Raw genomic sequence first — 20,859 nt, forward strand, 5'->3', positions numbered from 1 at the left:
TCCAGGCCCGTCTGAAGTTTGCCAATGACCATCTGGATAATCCAGAGGAGGAATGGGAGAAGGTCATGTGGTCTGATGAGACAAAAATAGAGCTTTTTGGTCTAAACTCCACTCGCCGTGTTTGGAGGAAGAAGAAAGATGAGTACAACCCCAAGAACACCATCCCAACCGTGAAGCATGGAGGTGGAAACATCATTCTTTGGGAATGCTTTTCTGCAAAGGGGACAGGACGACTGCACCGTATTGAGGGGAGGATGGATGGGGCCATGTATCGCGAGATCTTGGCCAACAACCTCCTTCCCTCAGTAAGAGCATAGAAGATGGGTCGTGGCTGGGTCTTCCAGCATGACAGCGACCCGAAACACACAGCCAGGGCAACTAAGGAGTGGCTCCGTAAGAAGCATCTCAAGGTCCTGGAGTGGCCTAGCCAGTCTCCAGACCTGAACCCATTAGATAATCTTTGGAGGGAGCTGAAAGTCCGTATTGCCCAGTGACAGCCCCAAAACCTGAAGGATCTGGAGAAGGTCTGTATGGAGGAGTGGGCCAAAAATCCCTGCTGCAGTGTGTGCAAACCTGGTCAAGAACTACAGGAAACGTATGAGCTCTGTAATTGCAAACAAAGGTTTCTGTACCAAATATTAAGTTCTGCTTTTCTGATGTATCAAATACTTATGTCATGCAATAAAATGCAAATGAATTACTTAAAAATCATACAATGTGATTTTCCGGATTTTTGTTTTAGATTCCGTCTCTCACAGTTGAAGTGTACCTATGATAAAAATTACAGACCTCTACATGCTTTGTAAGTAGGAAAACCTGCAAAATCGTCAGTGTCTCAAATACTTGTTCTCCCCACTGTACTTGGGTGAAAAAGAGCAAGAGGATAAGTAACAATATGGGGATGAGGTAGTTGGGTGTGCAATTTACAGATTGGCTGTGTACAGGTACAGTGATCGGGAAGCTGCTCTGACAGCTGATGCTTAAAGTTAGAGAGGGATATATAAGGGTCCAGCTTCAGTGATTTTTGCAATTCGTTCCAATCATTGGCAGCAGAGAACTGGAAGGAAAGGCGGCCAAAGTAAGTGTTGGCTTTGGGGATGACCAGTGAAATATACCTGTTGGAGCGCCTGCTACGGGTGGGTGTTGCTATGGTGACCAGTGTGCTGAGATAAGGCGGGGCTTTATCTAGCATAGACTAATAGATGACCTGGAGCCAGTGGGTTTGGCGTCGAATATGTAGTGAGGGCCAGCCAACGAGAGCATACAGGTCGGAGTGGTGGGTAGTATATGGGGCTTTGGTGACAAAGCGGATGGCCTTGTGATAGTCTACGTCCAGTTTGCTGAGTAGAGTGTTGGAGGCTATTTTGTAAATGACATCGCCGAAGTCAAGGATCGGTAGGATAGTCAGTTTTATGAAGGTATGTTTGGCAACAAGAGTGAAGGAGGCTTTGTCGCAAAATAGGAAGCTGATTCTAGATTGAAATTTTGGATTGGAGATGCTTAATGTGAGTCTGGAAGGAGAGTTTACAGTCTAACACCTAGGTATTTGTAGTTGTCCACATATTCTAAGTCAGAACCGTCCAGAGTAGTGATACTAGTCGAGCGGGAGGGTGCGGGCAGCAATCGGTTGAAGAGCATGCATTTAGTTTTACTAGCATTTAAAAGCAGTTGGAGGCCATGAAGGAGTGTTGTATGGCATTGAAGCTCGTTTGAAGGTTTGTTAGCACAGTGTCCAAAGAAGGGCCAGATGTATACAGAATGGTGTCGTCTACGTAGAGGTTTATCAGAGAATCACCAGCAGCAAGAGCAACATCATTGATATATACAGAGAAAAGAGTCAGCCAGAGAATTGAACCCTGTGGCACCCCCAGAGACTGCCAGAGGTCCGGACAACAGGCCCTCCGATTTGACACACTGAACTCTATCTGAGAAGTAGTTAGTGAACCAGACGAGGCAGTACTGTTTTTATCGATGGCGGTTATGATATCGTTTAGGACCTTGGGTGTGGCTGAGGTGCACCCATGACCAGCTTGGAAACCAGATTGCAAAGTGGAGAAGGTACGGTGGGATTCGAAATAGTCGGTGATCTGTTTGTTAACCTGATGAGGACAGAGGGCGCTGTTTTCACTTTGGGGGAAAAACGTGCCCAATTTAAACGGCCTCGTACTCAATTCTTGCTCGTACAATATGCATAGTATTATTACTATTGGATAGAAAACACTCTCTAGTTTCTAAAACCGTTTGAATTATATCTGTAAGTAAAACAGAACTCATTTGGCACAAACTTCCTGACTAGGAAGTGGAAAATCTGAAATCGATGCTCTCTTCTGGGTCCTGCCTATAAATGGGCATGATACCTATTAGTATACATGCACGTCATACACCTTCCCCTGGATGTCAAGATGCAGTGAGAGAAGAAATGGAGTGTTTATCTTGGTCTGAGATGGAATACATCCTCTTGGAATGACGTGCCACCCATTTTTTGTTTTCAGGAAGGCGCGAAGTTGGTCCTGGATTTGCCTTCTGAATAGCTGTCGTTATAGGCGACTACTATCTCCGGCTTTGATTTTATTTGATGCATGTGACAATATCATCGTAAAGTATGTTTTTTCAATATAGTTTTATTAGATTTTTGAAATTTATTCGGGACGTTAGGCGTGTTGCGTTGTGTGCCTTTGTTCAGAAAGGAGAGCTTTGCGCCACTTGGCTAGTGCGCTTGCTAATTCAAGAGGGAAAATGGACGTTCTAAATCCAAACAACGATTGTTCTTGACAAAGGACATCTTGTACAACATTCTGATGGAAGATCAGCAAAAGTAGGAAACATTTTATGATGCTATTTCATATATCTGTCGAACTGTGTACTAGTAGTTTTGCGCCCAGGTTTTGGCCACTCTCTCGCTATAACATAAGCCTTATGTCGTAATGAAGATAATTTTAGAATTCTAACACTGCGATTGCATTAAGAACTAGTGTATCTATCATTTCCTATACAACATGTATTTTTTTGTAATGTTTATGAATAGCTATTTAGTCAGAATAGGTGAGAGTCTAATAGAAATATCCGCACATTCTGGGAAAAAGAAGCTACGTTAGCATAATGGATAACCACTGATTTCAGCTCTAAATATGCACATTTTCGAACAAAACATAAGTGTATGTATAACCTGATGTTATAGGACCGGCATCTGAGGAAGGTTTATGAAGGTTAGTGAAAATTAATATCTTTTGCTGGTTTATTCGCTAACGCTAACGTGCCTATTGCTATCGCTAACGTGCCTTGATGAATGAATGCGGTTGTGTGGTAGGCTATTGTAGTAAGCTAATATAATGCTATATTGTGTTTTCGCTGTAAAACACTTAAAAAATCTGAAATATTGGCTGGATTCACAAGATGCTTGTCTTCCATTTGCTGTACACGATGCATTTTTCAGAAATGTTTTATGATGAGTATTTAGGTATGTTACGTTCCCCAGTTTCTGTGTTCTGTTTTGTATTTTAGTGTGTGTGTTTCAGGAGATGGCTTCCTGAAATACTCCCCAACCAGCTGATTGGTCAACCCCAGGCTAATTGGTGATTGGAGCTGACCCCGCCCCCTCGTCAAGAAGCAGCTGACTCTAATCACCATTGCCACCTGAAGATAAAAGCCAGTGTTCTGCCCAGGAGAGAGGAGAGATTGAGAGAGATGAGATTTGGAGTAGAGATTTGGAGATTGAGAGAGAAAAATTAGATTGTGATATAGTGTTGGTTGTGTATCAGAAAGTGTGGTATGTACTGTTGTTGTTGGTAGCAGTTTTGCTATGTCCTGTGTTTGTGAGTGTTTGTGAAATCGTTAATAATTACTCTGTTTCGTTTGTTCCCAGGGGGGGAAGGAGAAGGCACTTTGGGAGTGCTTAGGCAAGAGGCCCGAGGGCATACATATACCCGTAGTATATTTACTGTCTAGGCACACTAGGTAAGACCTGGGCGGACCACCCCCTGTATTTTGGTTAGGGCACCAGGCGGTGTTAAGTTAGGTAAGTTAAGTGGGTAGGCAGGTTAGATAGGAGAGGGGGAACTTTGATATTTACTTTCTTTGCTTTGGTTCCGTCCAGCCCCTTTTCCCCATATTACCGTGTAATAAAATAAATTCTAGTAAACGGTAAATTCTGCTTTTGTGTCATCCTTACTCGCACTTACAGTCCATACCTCTTGCACTTCAGAGAGTTGAGTTGTAGCAGGGAGTTGTGTTCCCTCTTCTCAGAGGCGTGCGTAACAAGGTATTCCACGTTGGTCTCTATAATTACTCTGGCTGCTTCGGCGCTATTTTTGACGGTAGCTGTGATGGTAGCTGCAATGTAAAACTGATTTATACCTCAAATATGCACATTTTTCGAACAAAACATAGATTTATTGTATAACATGTTATAAGACTGTAATCTGATGAAGTTGTTTCTTGGTTAGTTTGGTTGGTTCTTGGTTAGTTAGGTTGGCTTTGTGCATGCTACCTGTGCTGTGAAAAATGTCTGTCCTTCTTTGTATTTGGTGGTGAGCTAACATAAATATACGTGCTGTTTTCGCTGTAAAACATTTTAAAAATCAGACATGTTGGCTGGATTCACAAGATGTGTACCTTTCATTTGCTGTATTGGACTTGTTAATGTGTGAAAGTTAAATATTTCTAAAAGATATATTTTGAATTTCGCGCTCTGCCTTTTCAGTGGAATGTGGGAGGACTTCCGCTGGCGGAACGCTGGGGCGGTAAAGGTTAACTTGGCTTCCAAAGATTTTAGAAAGGCAGAGCAGGATGGATATAGGTCTATAACAGTTTGTGTCTAGAGTGTCTCCCCCTTTGAAGAGGGGGATCACCGAGGCAGCTTTCCAATCTTTGGGGATCTCAGACAATACGAAAGAATGGTTGAATAGGCTAGTATCAATAGGCTAGTAACAATTTCAGCGGATAATTTTAGAAAGAGAGGGTCCAGATTGTCTAGCCCAGCTGATTTGTAGGGATCCAGATTTTGCAGCTCTTTCAGAACATCAGCTGTCTGGATTTGGGTGAAGCAGAAGCGGGGGGTGTCACGCCCTGACCTTAGAGCCGTTTTATTTCTCTATTTGGTCCCCAGCCTGGTGAGCCCTGTGGCAGCTCCACATACCAGACTGCCCATACGTCTCCTTACTCCATTGATGATCCATGGCAAGAAGCATCCAGTGATGATCCAGTCCGGAGCCTCCAGCGACGGTCTCCAGTCCGGAGCATCCAGCGACGGTCCCCAGTCCGGGGCCCGCAGCGAGGGTGCCCAGTCCGGGGCCCTCAGCGAGGGTGCCCATTCCGGGGCCCGCAGCGAGGGTGCCCATTCCGGGTCCCGCAGCGAGGGTGCCCAGTCCGGGTCCCGCAGCGAGGGTGCCCAGTCCGGGTCCCGCAGCGAGGGTGCCCAGTCCGGGTCCCGCAGCGAGGGTGCCCAGTCCGGGTCCCGCAGCGAGGGTGCCCAGTCCAGGTCCCGCAACGAGGGTGCCCAGTCCGGGTCCCGCAACGAGGTTCCCCAGTCCGGGATTAGGTTAGGTCAGGGTGTGATGTGGGGTGGGCATTCTATGTTTTGTTTTCTAGGTTTCTGTATTTCTATGTTTTGGCCGGGTATGGTTCTCAATCAGGGACAGCTGTCTATCGTTGTCTCTGATTGAGAATCATACTTAGGCAGCCTTTTTACCCACCTAATATGTGGGTAATTATTATTTTTCCGTGTGTGTTTGTGTGCACCTCGGTTGCGTCACGTTCTTTGCTGTTTACCTGTTTGTTTTGATGGCTAAGTTTTTCACTCCGATTAAAAGATGTGGAACGACATGCACGCTGCGCCTTGGTTGTTTTATAACAGGTAGTTTGAGGATAATGAGCGTGACAGGGGGAGCTTGGGCAATTTGCTGTGGGGGTGCTGAGATGTTGGCCGGGGTAGGGGTAGTCAGGTGGAAAGCATGGCCAGCTGTTTGAAAATGCTTATTGATATTATCGATTATCGTAGATTTATCAGTGGTGACAGTGTTTTCTATCCTCAGTGCAGTGGGCAGCTGGGAGGAGGTGCTCTTATTCTCCATGGAATTTACTCTGGCCTCCCTTCTACTATACAGTATCTAACCATGTTTCCCCCTACTGTTTTAGAGTGTGAATTCATTACACTTTGTGACACAAAGAGGGAAGGGAAAAATGATGAGGAAAAGGGAAAAACCTACCATCATTGTCGGTGATCAGGCCTACAGTGGTTCCTCCTTTAAAAGTTGCGTCATACTGCAGCACACCTTGCGGGCTGCTTCAGCATTCTGTGGCACGTTATCTATTTGTCAGCCATTTTTTATGTTAATGCAAGTTATTGCTAGTTTGACCACCAGAGGGCATCTTTGAGAAGCATTTGAGAAGCATTTGTGTGGGTTGTAGACTCCGTCTCAAGCTACCACTAGAGTGAAAGCACCGCCAGCATTAAAAAGTGACCAAAACATCAGCCAGGAAGCATAGGAACTGAGAAGTGGTCTGTGGTCACCACCTGCAGAACCACTCCTTTATTGGGGGTGTCTTGCTAATTGCCTATAATTTCCACCTTTTGTCTATTCCATTTGCACAACAGCATGTGAAATTTATTGTCCATCAGTGTTGCTTCCTAAGTGGACAGTTTGATTTCACAGAAGTGTGATTGACTTGGAGTTACATTGTGTTTAAGTGTTCCCTTTATTTTTTTGAGCAGTGTATATACACAGATGAAGTCGGAAGTTTACATACACCTTAGCCAAATACATTTAAACTCAGTTTTTCATTATTCCTGACATTTAATCGAAGTAAAAAAATCTCTGTTTTAGGTCAGTTAGGATCACCACTTTATTTTAAGAATGTGAAATGTCAGAATAATAGTAGAGAGAATGATTTATTTCAGCTTTCATTTCTTTCATCACATTCCCAGTGGGTCAGAAGTTTACATACACTCAATTAGTATTTGGTAGCATTGTCTATAAATTGTTTAACTTGGGTCAAATGTTTCAGGTAGCCTTCCACAACCTTCCGACAATAAGTTGGGTGAATTTTGGTCCATTCCTCCTGAGAGAGCTGGTGTAACTGGTTTGTAGGCCTCCTTGCTCGCACACGCTTTTTCAGTTCTGCCCACTCATTTTCTATAGGATTGAGGTCAGGGCTTTGTGATGGCCACTCCAATACCTTGACGTTGTTGTCCCTAAGCCTTTTTGCCACAACTTTGGAAGTATGCTTGGGGTCATTATCCATTTGGAAGACCAATTTGCAGCCAAGCTTTAACTTCCTGACTGATGTCTTGAGATGTTGCTTCAATATATCCACAATTTTCCTCCCTCATGATGCCATCTATTTTGAAGTGTACCAGTCCCTCCTGCAGCAAAGCACCACCACAGCATGATGCTGCCACTCCCATGCTTCACGGCTAGGATGGTGTTCTTCGGCTTGCAAGCTTCCCCTTTTTCCTCCAAACATAACAATGGTCATTATAACCAAACAGTTCTAGTTCTATTTCATCAGACCAGAGGACATTTCTCCAAAAAGTATGATCTTTGTCCCCATGTGCAGTTGCGAACCGTAGTCTGGCTTTTTTTATGGCGGTTTTGGAGCAGTGGTTTCTTCAGTGGCATTTCAGTGGCAAATGCAGTGGCATTTCAGGTTATGTCGATATAGGACTTGTTTTACTGTGGCTATAGATACTTTTGTACCTGTTTCCTCCAGCATCTTCACAAGGTCCTGTGCTGTTGTTCTGGGATTGAATTGCACTTTTTGCACCAAAGTACGTTCATCTCTAGGAGACAGAACGCGTCTCCTTCTTGAGCGGTATGACGGCTGCGTGGTCCCATGGTGTTTATACTTGCGTAGTGTTGTTTGTACAGATGAACATGGTACCTTCAGGCGTTTGGAAATTGCTCCCAAGGATGAACCAGACTTGTGGAGGTCTACAATTTTCTTTCTGTAGTCTTGGATGATTTCATTTGATTTCCCCATGATGTCAAGCAAAGATGCACTGAATTTGAAGGTAGGCCTTGAAATACATCCACAGATACACCTCCAATTAACTCAAATTATGTCAATTAGCCTATCAGAAGCTTCTAGAGCCATGACATAATTTTCTGGAATTTTCCAAGCTGTTTAAAGGCACAGTCAACTTAGTGTATGTGAACTTCTGACCCACTGGAATTGTGATACAGTGAGTTAGAAGTGAAATAATCTGTCTGTAAACAATTGTTGGAAAAATTACTTGTGTCATGCACAAAGTAGATGTCCTAACCGACTTGCCAAAACTATAGTTTGTTAACAATAAATGTGTGGAGTGGTTGAAAACGAGTTTTAATGACTCCAACCTAACTGTATGTAAACTTTATATATATTGTTGCAAACTGATGTAACTCATATTAATGTCAAAATAACATGCAAAACAGGCAAGCCCCCCCCGTCAAAAAATAATCTGCGCCACCTGCCCTGAATGATGGGTCGCCATTGATCCTTCGACATCACTGCACCATGGGGACACTTGACCTCCACCACTGCTGTGGTGCCCACCAGACCGTCCGGTGAAGCATCCAGGGTCCCAGACCCCGTGACCCAAAGCTCTGACTCCTGCACATCCATCCCTGCAGCCATTTGGAATGCCTTGACGCCCTCATCTTTGTTATCTGTGCCCCACTACAGACAACACCCATCCAACAACTGAACACCTTGAGTTACATTCGTTTTAAGAAATGTGCTAAATAAATTAAGTTTGATTTGATTGATGACATTACAGCTGTAGAATATTTAAGTGCAGTTTTTCCATAAACTTTTAATTGTTAACTTGGGATTGTATCACTTGACATATCAAATATATAGTGGAAACGATCCTATAAATCAAGACTTTGTGAATGCATGTACCACTTCTAATAAACAAATGCGTTGCCTTTGAAGATTTGTCTCTGGTTATGAAACTACAATACAGGCTGAATGTCAAAACAAAGTCAATTCAGAATGTCAATAGATTTTTTTGGATTCATTCTCATCAATGACAACGTTCTAGAACTGGTATCCAGGGTAATTTGGTTAATGATTATATAATTGATTAAGTGGCTCTTTCCTTGTAGAATGTTGACAGCTGTATAAGCCACATTGTATTGCTAAGATGCTCAAACTTAACTTAATAGCTACATTCACCGACTCAGGATAAACGTTTATCCTTCATGCTGGCCCTGACCAAACCGGGTAAATTGCCCCTCACTATATCTGCATTTCTCCACATGGCCAGACTTCTAGTGGTCTTCTCCCCTTGTAATGCACTTATGCTCATCCTTGAAAAATGTTATAAGGTCTGAAATACACACCAAAGTCGACATACTGTACAAACAATTATCTTGGCTAAGTAAAACAAAATGATTGTTTTGATATACTGCTCTGCTAACTAAAGGCAAGTCAGTGGCTAGCTACGACAGAGAAAGGGGACATAAATTCATGGATGGTCACAAAGGTTTCTGATCGTGCTGGTGAACGGTAGCTGACGGTGCGAGCTAGAGATGATGTGCAGCAGCTTCCCGCAGTAATTTGTCTTGCTGAGGTCTTCTCTGTTGCTAATTAATTTTGAATTTTTATAGTCAATTGAGGTGGATATAGACAAAACTCAGCTTGTCCGAGAGAGAATTACATGGCAATCAAAACGTCACGCCTGTGTAAACCTACACGAAACACAGACCTTTTATGAAGTAGTTCTAAAATCCCAGACGCAAAAATGTATGAGGAAAAAACCATTGTGACCATTACCGGGTTTCACCGCTAAATGTTAGCGATATTATGACCCGTCCACTGTGCCAAACTATTTCCTCCTCCACATTAACTGGATTGGTGGAACAGTGCAGAAGAGAAACTCCCCCGAGAGTATTTCTTTTTATTCTCGTCAAGACCAGAATGTGGGGGACATATAAAGTTTCAGGGGTTTATTTCATGCCTGGCTACGTTAGGTTATTTGTAGGCAGTTGGCGTGTAGCCTACACACACCAGCATTTATTGTTATTGAATTGTAGGCTACCGGTAATTACATTTCCCCAAAACCTTTATGATTTTCCTGTGATGTTTTATTGACGTGCGCTGTGATGAAATAAATTGCCATTCACACTCAAATAAATTACACCACTCAATTGGGTAGACCGTCTAAATAAATACTATTAGCATATTCTTTACAATGAAACAGATTATCTAGATGTCATGCCAAAGAGAGTGATCCACATGCATGATAATACAAATTACTCATATTGACTTGTTATACTGTCAACAGTATGTCTGTCTGACTGCCCATGTGCCATTAAACTGTGTGCAATTTTGTGATAACTTGACAAGGTATTTCCACACACGTTTAAATGTTAATTGCCTTTACTTGCAAACTAGAAAATAAAGACGTACAGCAGCCATGTACAAACGGTAGAATACTGTGAGTGATATAGCCAATTTAACATGAGAAGTGTCCCGTTATACTGCGCCGACTCTGGGCGATGACATCACAGGAGGGTAAAGGTCACGGTCAATACTAATGTCCATAATAACAACGCTTACATGAATAGTAATAATACTATACTGCAGTCAAGTACAATTCAGTAGGAATTATTTGTATAGTGTTCACCGTATAACACATTTGTACAATGACCAGAATAAATAACGCAGGCCCCGTTAATTGTTCCATTTGTTTGTAGAGAAAGTCAAGATGCTTTTCACTGAAGTTAACTGAATCTGAGCATAAAATGGGCCAATCTTTCTCTAACCTTTCCCCTCGTTGACAGTGCAGGCAGCTGTAGGCCTAACATCCCACTGCATTACACCCTCGTATTGCTCAGAGAAGAGAGGAATAATGTACATTTCTAAAAGTTTAAAACCCATCCTTTGAAATGATTTGCTATTTACTGTCATTTTCATCTCGCTCATGAAAGCACTTTTGATTGTATTCTGACACCTTCTGGCCAACATGTATACTCCAGCCAATGAGTGAAAGCATAAATGCCAACTTCTACACAGCCTATACACACACTCAAACCTCTCGCATAGAAACACAAAAATAAACAAAAATACACCAAAAACTGTGATGGTGGTGCCGAGTAGGACGAGCACAGGTCAGCACTGACAATTGAATACATGCAGAAAATAAAAAATCTATTAGGTCATGGGATAGTTCACCCAAAATACAAAATTACATATTGGTTTCCTTACAATGCAGGCTAGGGGTTTCCAAAAAATGTTGGACTACGACTCAATTTTGATATATATAAAAATTCCAACCCCACCATGTGAAAAAAAGTGATGTCATCAACAGCCAATGTTAACTTTAGCTTTAGCTTTAGCTATGACAGTCTATTACAAATCAGTCTGACAGTACTTTTGACAGTATTTCCACCTGACAAATCAGTTTGACAGTACTTTTGACAGTATTTCCACCTGAAAAATCATTCTGAAAGTGCTTTTGACAGTATTTCAATCTGAAGGAAGTATGGCTTGAAGTGACTGAAATGCATCAGAAAGGTATTGGGAAGTTCAGAAGATCATCAGGTCATCAGATCATTTTCCCCCCAGTCTAATTTAGTGCCTGGTCTTACCAACTCTGTTCTAATGAGTCCTGCATGGTTTGTGGGCATTGTAGAGGGAAACAGAATTGTATTTTGTAGCGTAAACGGTTCAAAAGATAGAAACACATTTGTTGGAAGAAAACAGAAACCGCTCTGTTTATTACAACCACATCTAGCTAACCCTGGTTCTATGAACCAAGCTCAATTTTATTTCATAGTTTCTCCCGCGACCGTAATTTTCAAATGAGGTGACCCCACATCGGGCCACGACCCCTAGTTTGGGAAACACAGCTGAAATAAAACGAAAGCATACCTTCTCCATACACTGATTACAGGGTAAGGAAACAAATGTCATTTTGCAATTTGTGTCAACTATCACTTTAAACAAAGCAACCACCTGGACTTTACACTCTGATAAAAATGGTTAAAATAAAAACAAACAAAGAATGAACTAATCAATCCTTTATTAGTTGCACTATTGGAGAAGATGAGGAGATAATTCACTTGATACCCACCTCTGTTCAAGCACTGTTAGTTTCATGCTTTGTTAAACGGGGGTGATGGCGCATTCACCAGATCACACCCACGCAGTTTAGCAGCCGGGCTGAGCTCCCTCCCACTGCCTGTAGTGCCGCCGCCTACAATCACTATTGCCATGGCAACACATCAGTGACTTGCATTGGCAGGGAGGCCATCACACAGGGCTGAGATTGGGAGGATGGGAGGGAGGCAGCTACACATGTGGGTGTTCAGTGATGAGTTGACCTGATCTCAGGAGAAAATCTGTGTGTGTGTGTGTGAGAGAAAGAGATGAGAGAGGCAGAGAGGGAGGAGAGACAGCAAGGAAGTGTGTGTGTGTGTGAGAGAGAGAGAGAGAGAGAGAGAGAGAGAGAGAGAGAGAGAGAGAGAGAGAGAGAGAGAGAGAGAGAGAGAGAGAGAGAGAGAGAGAGAGAGAGATGTGAAGTATGAAAAGGACCTGCGTCAGAGTGAGCAGAGTGAGTCATCGGGCAGTTTCAGAATGTTTTAATATGACACTGATGCAAATGCTTTACCCCAGACAGCGGTTCATCATCCCTTTCTTTTTAAGAGGAGAAACTCTTGACTGGACCACATTCAGTCTGTCTGTCAGCATTCATTATACCTTATAGTGCCAGTGTAGGTTCTCTGCCATGGAACAGTTTAGCTGTCTAGCTGTAAAAAATAAATTAAAAAAAGAATAACCGAAAAAATCTAAATGTTGTTATTTTATCGTAGGACATGATAATAAGATTAATATAAAATATATTTTTTAAATCTTATAACAGAAAATATAATGTTCCTTCTTTCTGGATCAGACATATATCATGAATGAGGAAAAACAACTGCCATAAAAAATAAAGTTTAATAATGTTTGTGCTGTATAACAAATAAAATATATTAGTGTTTAAAAAACAGGTGCATATCTACTGTGTAGGCAAGCCTAGACTAACTCGATGCCTTACGATAACAGGGATAAGAACATGAATCAATGTACTATTAACATCGCGACCATCTATCACACTGCGGGACATGCGTTGGTCTGTGAACATTACATGACACTGATTAAACCAAACCAGTACAGAGGACAGGAGAAGTCACCTAGCACAGAACAGAACAGACAGCGGGCCCAGAAAGTATGCACTTAGTACTGAAACAGTACTTACAAAAGTATTGCATTTGTTGCAGTCTTATTGACCTAGAGAGACCAGTATTACAAAACTGTTGTGACTGCGGTGACCCCGAAAAAGACCAACGGACTCTAGAGCAAGACGGATTTACACATTGGAAACACAACATTAAACAACCATCTGAGAGCTAATTCTAACATACGAACATCTTGAATTGTACATTGGTGGTCACAGGTGAAACACTGCTAGGATCTAAGACTACTAGGCTATGTAACATGACCATCTTATGATACCAGACACTTTCACTTGTTCTCTCTAACAACAGTTATTCGGTTTTTGCTCTACACACATAAACACTGTACTGAGATTGACACCAACACTACACTGACAAAACCCTGCTTTTGAGATTAGGCAAATATTCTTGTAATACTACAGGCCGAATTGGCCCTGTCGGTCCTACAGTGAGATATGTTAAAACACAACTTTCTGGAGTGCAACAATATAACAGATAGTGAAGGGGAAGAAATCGATAGTTACATATCGGGATATTATATTGGACAATATATCGCAATATTATTTTGGACAATATCGCAATGTTATTTTTGTGCTTAGCTGTACATGCGCAAAAACTCCAGTATCTTTCCTTCTATACCTTGCTATCCATCTTCTTTTAAAATGGTGAGCTAACATCCTTTCGGGCACTTTTATTCACATGACTGATCAAAACACCTTTTTTCATGGCTTTCATGGCTCTTTTTTCATGGCTCTGCAGTATCAAATCACAATACATATCGAATTGGCACCTAAGTATCGTGATAATATGGTAGCATGAGGTCCCTGGCAATTCCCAGCCCTAATAACAGACCAGGGGCCCTACTCAATAAAATGGGTAACTCAATTAGTGTTGTGTTGAGGTTCAAATGTGCATTCTTACAGTACAAGATCATGTGTTTGACAGACGTATCAAGGAAACTCAATTTGTCTAGGCCAACCCACGGGCAGACTGGCCATCTGGCATTTCGGGCAAACGCCAGATGGGCTGGTCAATTTTTTGCCTAGTGTGCCTGTCTAAACAGTTTTTTTTGTGCACAATTATCATGATCTGGCTAATAATGGGGGCCTCAAGGGGAAAAATGGGCTGGTATGGGGGCCTTGAGGAGAGAAATGGGCCGGTGTGGGGGCATCAAAGTAAAAAAAAATGCTAGGGCTGATTTTTGGTCCCAGTCCGTCTCCGGGCCGACCTATCCCATAACACTGATCTGAACTCTAACTGGAGTTCTATACACAAAAAAATCTGCAGCCTCAGTTTAATTTACAGTACCACTCATAAATACATACAGTACATACAGTAGGATGATGCAAAACTATAATTTCTCCTCTACAGATAGCTCTCTCTTTTCACCTCTGATTAAAACAGAATCCTACTGTATTCTTTACAGTACATCAGTTACCCACCGATCGAACACGACAAGCCAAAAATTGCTTGTTTTTTTTTGTTCTTTTTCATATCCTGACCACTGCGCTCTTGTTTCACTTAACTTCATTCAAATTCATGTGGCGAAACAGAATGTAAGCTCAGGAGATCAGGATGGTGGTACATGGCTACTTTCCCTACCCATCATTCTTAAATAACATCCTGTACATCCATCAATAAATACATAAAGACCTATACAGCACGAAAGGTATCCTGTGAAAGGACATCCTTGTTCAGTTTTCCCCGTGACTGAATCTATGCTCTACTCTAGACGCTTTGGCAAAAACCTTAGATAAAATGAAAGAAAATAAATGCTTTTTTTGAGGCAACGTTGGTTTGTTAAGGCTCTGCTGTGGCTGTGCTTGCTTTAGTATCCATTGATTCGACTGAGATAGATGCTTACTGTAAAAAGTGTAACTGATGACTAAAACAGTAGGATGATGGTCCCGTGTAGCTCAGTTGGTAGAGCATGGCGCTTGCAACGCCAGGGTTGTGGGTTCGATTCCCACGGGGGGCCAGTACAAAAAAAGTATGAATGTATGTACTTGTAAGTCGCTCTGGATAAGAGCGTCTGCTAAATGACTAAAATGTAAATGTAAAAATGTAAAACCGGATGGGGAAACAGACGAAGGATGGGAGGCACTATGTGGAATCCTCTGGTTCTGATTTGATGGTCTTCCTGTCAGTGTGGTTGGCCGCTTGATGCGAGGATCCATTTTCTAAGGTAAAACACAAAGAAAAGGTCATCAGAATAAAACATGCAATGCATTTTCTAATCATATACCTTTTCACTCATACTGTAGCTTGAATGTAGGCAGGTGTGTGCATGCAACAGACCATTACTAATACTCACTCTTTGTAGTGTGTATGTATGGTAATACATATGTGACTCAAGAGTGAACATACATTTGCCTGAGTGGTGCTGTACCTGTTGCTGGTGCTTTGGCCTCATCTGTGATATGGTTGTTATGGTATCGTTTGAGCTCATTGGCTAGCTGCTTCCCCAGGGGAAGCTCCCCCTCCGCCACACTCTTACTGGCCACCCGCAAGTTCATTGGTCGCTCGCCTGAAAGCATACATAATCACACAGACAAACATTAGAGCATGGATATTGAGATACACGCTGCCATATTACACAATCAATTCCCATGGCATTGCTGTTAGAGTATCATTCAAGAAGCTGCTTAGATGTTACAAAAAACTACATGAACACTCTGTCTCTCAAAATCTTGAGAGATCTGATGCGCATTTGCTGTGGGCCCGAGTTTGTACTCCACTCGGTGCCCAAAAAGATTTTATACTCTTCTTCTCATTCAACTTGAATAAGGTGCTTTTAATAGCTTATGAAGGGGAGACAGGATGAAAGAGAGAGAGACAGAGAGAGAGTGGGAGAGAGGAGAAAGACAAAGAGAGAGAGAAAGAGAGAGAGATTGAGAGCGAGAGAGACGCCCCTGGGCAGCAACATGGCGGAGGAGGTAAACAGGCGTGGGAGAGTTAATGACAGGTGCAGAGAGAGGATAATTATGGGTAACATGAATATAATGAGCTGTCAGGAGTATGGGCCGCGCAAGAGAGAAAAGGACGAGAGAGAAAAGAACGAAAATGGGATGAGACCCTGAGGGATGGCTACCGACTTAACACAGTTATGATTCCTCCTCACTTTGAGATGTGTGGAAAAAAACAGATACAAAATGATTCCCTGACTTATAAAATAAGATTTGAAGGCTGGAAATGGTGATTCACAGAGCTGTGAATTTGGAGCATGAGGACAGCAATCATGTACGAGCGCACCACAAAGAGAGATACAGAAGACAGACAGTACCATTACCTTGGTGCTCTGTGCTTTTGTCTACCGACGTGCCGTTGGTGCCTGGAGCCTCACTGAGGTACTTCAAAGCCCCTGCAGGTATCCTCCAGTCCAGAGCGTGTAACCTCTCCTGTACCGCTGCATCATGGAGGATCTCCATCTGTCTGGCTAACAGACGGTCCAACTGCACCTGTTAAAACACAATACATTTACCGTTCGTTAGCAACTGCTCCTACTCTTGTCAAAAACATGCCTCCAGAAATGACAGTGTCAAATAAACGTGTCTCCTATAATGTTTACTTTATATAAAAATATAAAAACGTAACCCCTTTTTCTAGCCAATGGAAGCCAGCCGCCGCAGCAATGTATTGGAGGACAAACCGTTCACCTGACGACCGAGGTCAGCCTGCAGGCGCCCGGCCCGCCACAACGAGTTGCTAGAGCGCAATGAGCCAAGTAAAGCGCTCCCCTAACACGGACGACTCGGACCCGGACTCCTGATCACGGCCGATTGTGATATAGCCCGGGATCAAACCCGGGTCTGTAACGACGCCTCTAGCACTGCGATGCAGTACCTTAGACCGCTGCGCCATTCGGGAGGCCCATGTTTACATTTTATAATCCACTTTTCAAGTGTGTTACCTGAAGGTTTCTCCCAACTATCTCCTCTCCTTTGGACTTGGCGCAGGCTAGCTGTTCCCTCAGTATGCCCTGTCTCATGTGGATGGCCTGCAGAGCCTCCTGGATGTCAAAGAGGTTCTCCTCTGTCTTTATCCTTTTAGGAGACGGCTCGTCTCTGTCGCCGCAGCGAGACCTACAGTGGAGAAGACAATACATTCAGTTTGTACGCAGAGAAACATTGAAAGATCTGGAAAGCACAGTCTGAACATGACATGAATCATAACATACGATAATTTACATTACTTAAAAATATGTCTCCGTAAAATGTAACACATGACAGTAATTAGTTACATACTAATAACCATGAGGAGAAAATGTACTTAGCAAGTAAATAAGTCACCCATGCTTTCCCAACTTACCTTAGAATTGCTAACTCTAACAAGCAAGGTTGTGTGAGGTGCAGTGGAGGAGAGTGGCTCTTACTTGCTGGTCCTGTAGGTGTATTTGTAGGTGACCTCTCTGGAGATCTGCCTGGCCAGGCCAAACAGCTCGTCTCTACGGGTCAGTAGTACCATGTCTCTCATACACAGCTGGGCTGCTGCTTCGTTCACTGTCAGCTGAAAGACGGAACACAGATGAAAATAAGTAGTGTTGTCACCTATAACTGTAGATACACAATTCTGTCAGTGAGCTCTTCAGTTGTAACTTCTACTACTGCCGACCTACTTTTAGACAGCTGAACCAAGCGCACACATTGTCTTCGGGTGATTTACTTTTTGTAGTTTCCACCTCTTATTTGTGGAACTGAGGTTTGTCACTTGTATTGCACTGCCACTGAGTAGACTAACATAGTACTGCAAAAGTATCCCGTCTCTTATCCCTACCTCATGAAGCGTCAGTTGTTTGCCATCCCTCCTCTTCGAGTCGAAGCGTCCATAGATGGCGCTATATTTCCTGATCTCCTCCTCTCTCCTTGGATCGTCATCACTCATATCAAAGATGTGGCTAATCATCTTAGCAAGTTTCTTATTTGTCTTCAGTTGCTCTTTGACCTCCGCCGGATCGCTCTTGGTAAGGGCCGGGGTTATCCGGTCCACACACTCCAGGACAGACTGCAAAGCTGCAGCGTCAAGTGCCTCCAGACCCTCTCGGGGGGACGACGGAGACCCCCGGTCGGACGGAGAGAGGCTCTGTTCGCTGTCGTTGCTGTGACCCGACCAGAAGCGCCCCTCGCTGCCGCTCTGCAGTGGAGACCCCCCTGACACTCTGTCCCTGGCCACTTCCAGCTTTCCTGGATCCAGACATGTCGCAGCTAGGATTTTGGGAACCTTGACATGGGTCTCACCACGGGCGCTGTTGTTGCCCCCTCGCTCCGCGCTGACTGGCGTGGGTGACCCCTCGGGTAACTTATAGACTGGTATACTACACACCGGCACAGATGTCAGGGGCTGATTAAACAACGTTGGATTGGTGACCCAGTCTCGCAGGGATTTCTGGAGCCTCCGGACGTGCAGGGGCTTGCTGGCCATGCCCACCAGAGCCATAATCTCTAGGAACTCCTCCTCCCCGGCCTCACAGAGCTGCTGCACGTCATCTCCTCCCTGCTGGATGAAGGCCTCGTAGTAGTACAGCAGGTTGGCCCTCTGGAGGATTCGGTAGAGCTGCAGCTCCCCCAGAGTTCTGGGCAACGCCGCCGCCATGCCTGGGAGAGAGAACACAAGACGGGATGGGCAAGAGGTTCTGCCTGACCAGAGAGTGTTGGTGTATGTCAGTCAGCCAGTCAGTCACACACACACACACACGTGTGTGACTGGCTGACTGACTGAGAGAGGAAGAGGCACTCCCTCCACTCTGACTGAGTTCCCTTTGTAAGTTCTGCAGTACTAGGGCTGCAGAAGGAAGAGGGGCGGTTAGCAGTTAGAGTCCTGTTAGTTGCTGATGGGACCACATGCCACAATCCTCCTTGGCAGCATGCGTAGGTGGCCTCTCACACACACAGGCTCCACTTGCTTTAGCCAAGGGATTGTTAACTACCCATTTCTTGCAAGTTAGAGGACTATGTCACAAATAATTAGATATTACTGAACGGCCCTTAGTTATGTGAATAATATAATTTGATTGTTTATCATCAATGGGAATTCAAAGTGTTTGCAAACAACTGCACAACTACTTCATATATGACCATGGAATATTTGCACAAATCAATCTAGCTAAATAGAAAATAAAAGAAATGAGTTTCAAAACACACAAAGGAAAAAAGGTAAATGCAAAATGCAGTTATCCAGCACCAGACTAAATGTCACTCAAAACCGGTCTTGTAAGTAAATCCACATTAGGAAGATAAGTAAAAAATACCATTGTCGGCAATAATAGAACAGTGCTGCAACATTGTATCAAGGCTACAACTTGTTACATTATTGTCATAGCCCAATAACTTATTCCAACGATGTATATTAAGTGTTACATACCTGGTGAACGTTAGTCCCCTTTCGTTTCCTTTATCTAGTTGTTACAATCTATCAGCTACAGTATAGGCTGAACTGCCATAAACTGTAACTGAATAAACTGTACAATTATCGGTAGATCTCTAATTTCCTAATAAGCGCGCTCTCTGGCCTCAAAAGTCCTCGCGTTCTTTGACAACGTTCACCTTCCCTCCTTCGCCTCCTTGAATAGACATAAGATTGTGTTGAACGTCTCTAGACTAGATGAGTGTGAGCTGCCTGCTTGCTACCCTACCCCCTCCTCCCCGGCGATTGAAATTGGGATATTCCGCGGTTGCTACAGTGCTCACTCCCACGCGCCTGCGTGACGCAAATCCTGGCGTGGGCGGACAAGGGCGTGGGAGGCTTCTGCATGGAATACCAAGCACCACATCTCAGCAGTGGCAGAGGCAGGCAGCGCCGGTCAACTGGGACGGTGGGAGGCGAGGGCAGAGTGGATCCTAAAACGCCCTTTTGGCTATATGACGGTATAGAAGTGAAACTGTTGACATTTCAGATAGACTAATACGGATTGGCTCATATCATCTATGACGTAATTAGGTAATTTGATATGTTCATTTATTGATTGAGATGTTTTTTACTCATTCACTCTTTGGATAAAACACGTTAGTATATGCAACTTATGTTTCTATGCAAACATTTATTTTGAGTCTCTTGCCATGACAATTTAGTGTCTTAGTGTTTTACCCATCAGATCACTCTCAGAATTGAGGCAGTAAGTGGGAATATATGCAGAGAGAGAAAGGGGGACTTTGCCCTATGTGTGCATGGGAACCACAAACATTTCTCTAAGGACTTACACACACCCACACAAATCTTCAGCTGGCACCAGCCCCTTTTCCAAAAATACTCTCAGACTTGTGCATTGCCCATTTCATTTTGGGCGTGGACTGTCTACAATACACATAATCAACTCACAGAACAAGATGTTCATTCTGTGTCCTTCACTGTCATGTGAACATAAACTCTTCTTTTCACATTATTATCACAAATTATAGAAAGTAGGAAGGCTTGTTCTCTCTAGAGACACAACAGAAAGCGTCCTGCTTACTGTTATGATAACTCAATCTGCTTCTGTATCAATGAGCTATTTCTGGCAAGTAGGCCATGCAGCCACAGCACACAGCACAGCTTTAGGGAGATGATGAGGCTTTGTTTATATCCTGGGGAAAATAGATCTAGAATATATCTAGAATCTACACACTGCTACTGAACAAACTCTCAGCGCACATTTCTTGTACTCATGAGAAAAGAGACTCAGAAG

The 20,859-nt window shown here is 43.3% G+C and overlaps 1 protein-coding gene across 1 annotated transcript; it reads right to left on the reverse strand.

Annotated features, from left to right (window-relative positions):
- Positions 1-15,273: 15,273 nt before the first annotated feature.
- Positions 15,274-20,029, reverse strand: LOC129840432 (NGFI-A-binding protein 1-like). Its single transcript, XM_055908322.1, has 7 exons — positions 19,560-20,029; positions 17,976-18,793; positions 17,575-17,708; positions 17,113-17,284; positions 16,492-16,660; positions 15,592-15,729; positions 15,274-15,382 (listed from the first exon to the last, which is right to left on the reverse strand). The coding sequence occupies exons 2-7, from the start codon at positions 18,789-18,791 to the stop codon at positions 15,306-15,308; spliced, it is 1,506 nt and encodes a 501-aa protein (XP_055764297.1). The 5' UTR covers positions 18,792-18,793; positions 19,560-20,029; the 3' UTR covers positions 15,274-15,305.
- Positions 20,030-20,859: the final 830 nt, after the last annotated feature.

Source organism: Salvelinus fontinalis, chromosome 41 (assembly GCF_029448725.1).
Source record: "Salvelinus fontinalis isolate EN_2023a chromosome 41, ASM2944872v1, whole genome shotgun sequence".
Classification (NCBI taxonomy): Eukaryota; Metazoa; Chordata; class Actinopteri; order Salmoniformes; family Salmonidae; genus Salvelinus; species Salvelinus fontinalis.

Bases quoted from the DNA above. Each gene is read 5' to 3' on its own strand.
- LOC129840432 (XM_055908322.1), bottom strand. From the start codon at position 18,791: ATGGCGGCGGCGTTGCCCAGAACTCTGGGGGAGCTGCAGCTCTACCGA. The intron at 17,285-17,574 runs GTAAGAGCCACT...TCTCCACTGTAG, and splicing joins TACACCTACAGGACCAGCAA to GTCTCGCTGCGGCGACAGAG. The intron at 15,730-16,491 runs GTAATGGTACTG...GTATGCTTTCAG, and splicing joins CAAAAGCACAGAGCACCAAG to GCGAGCGACCAATGAACTTG.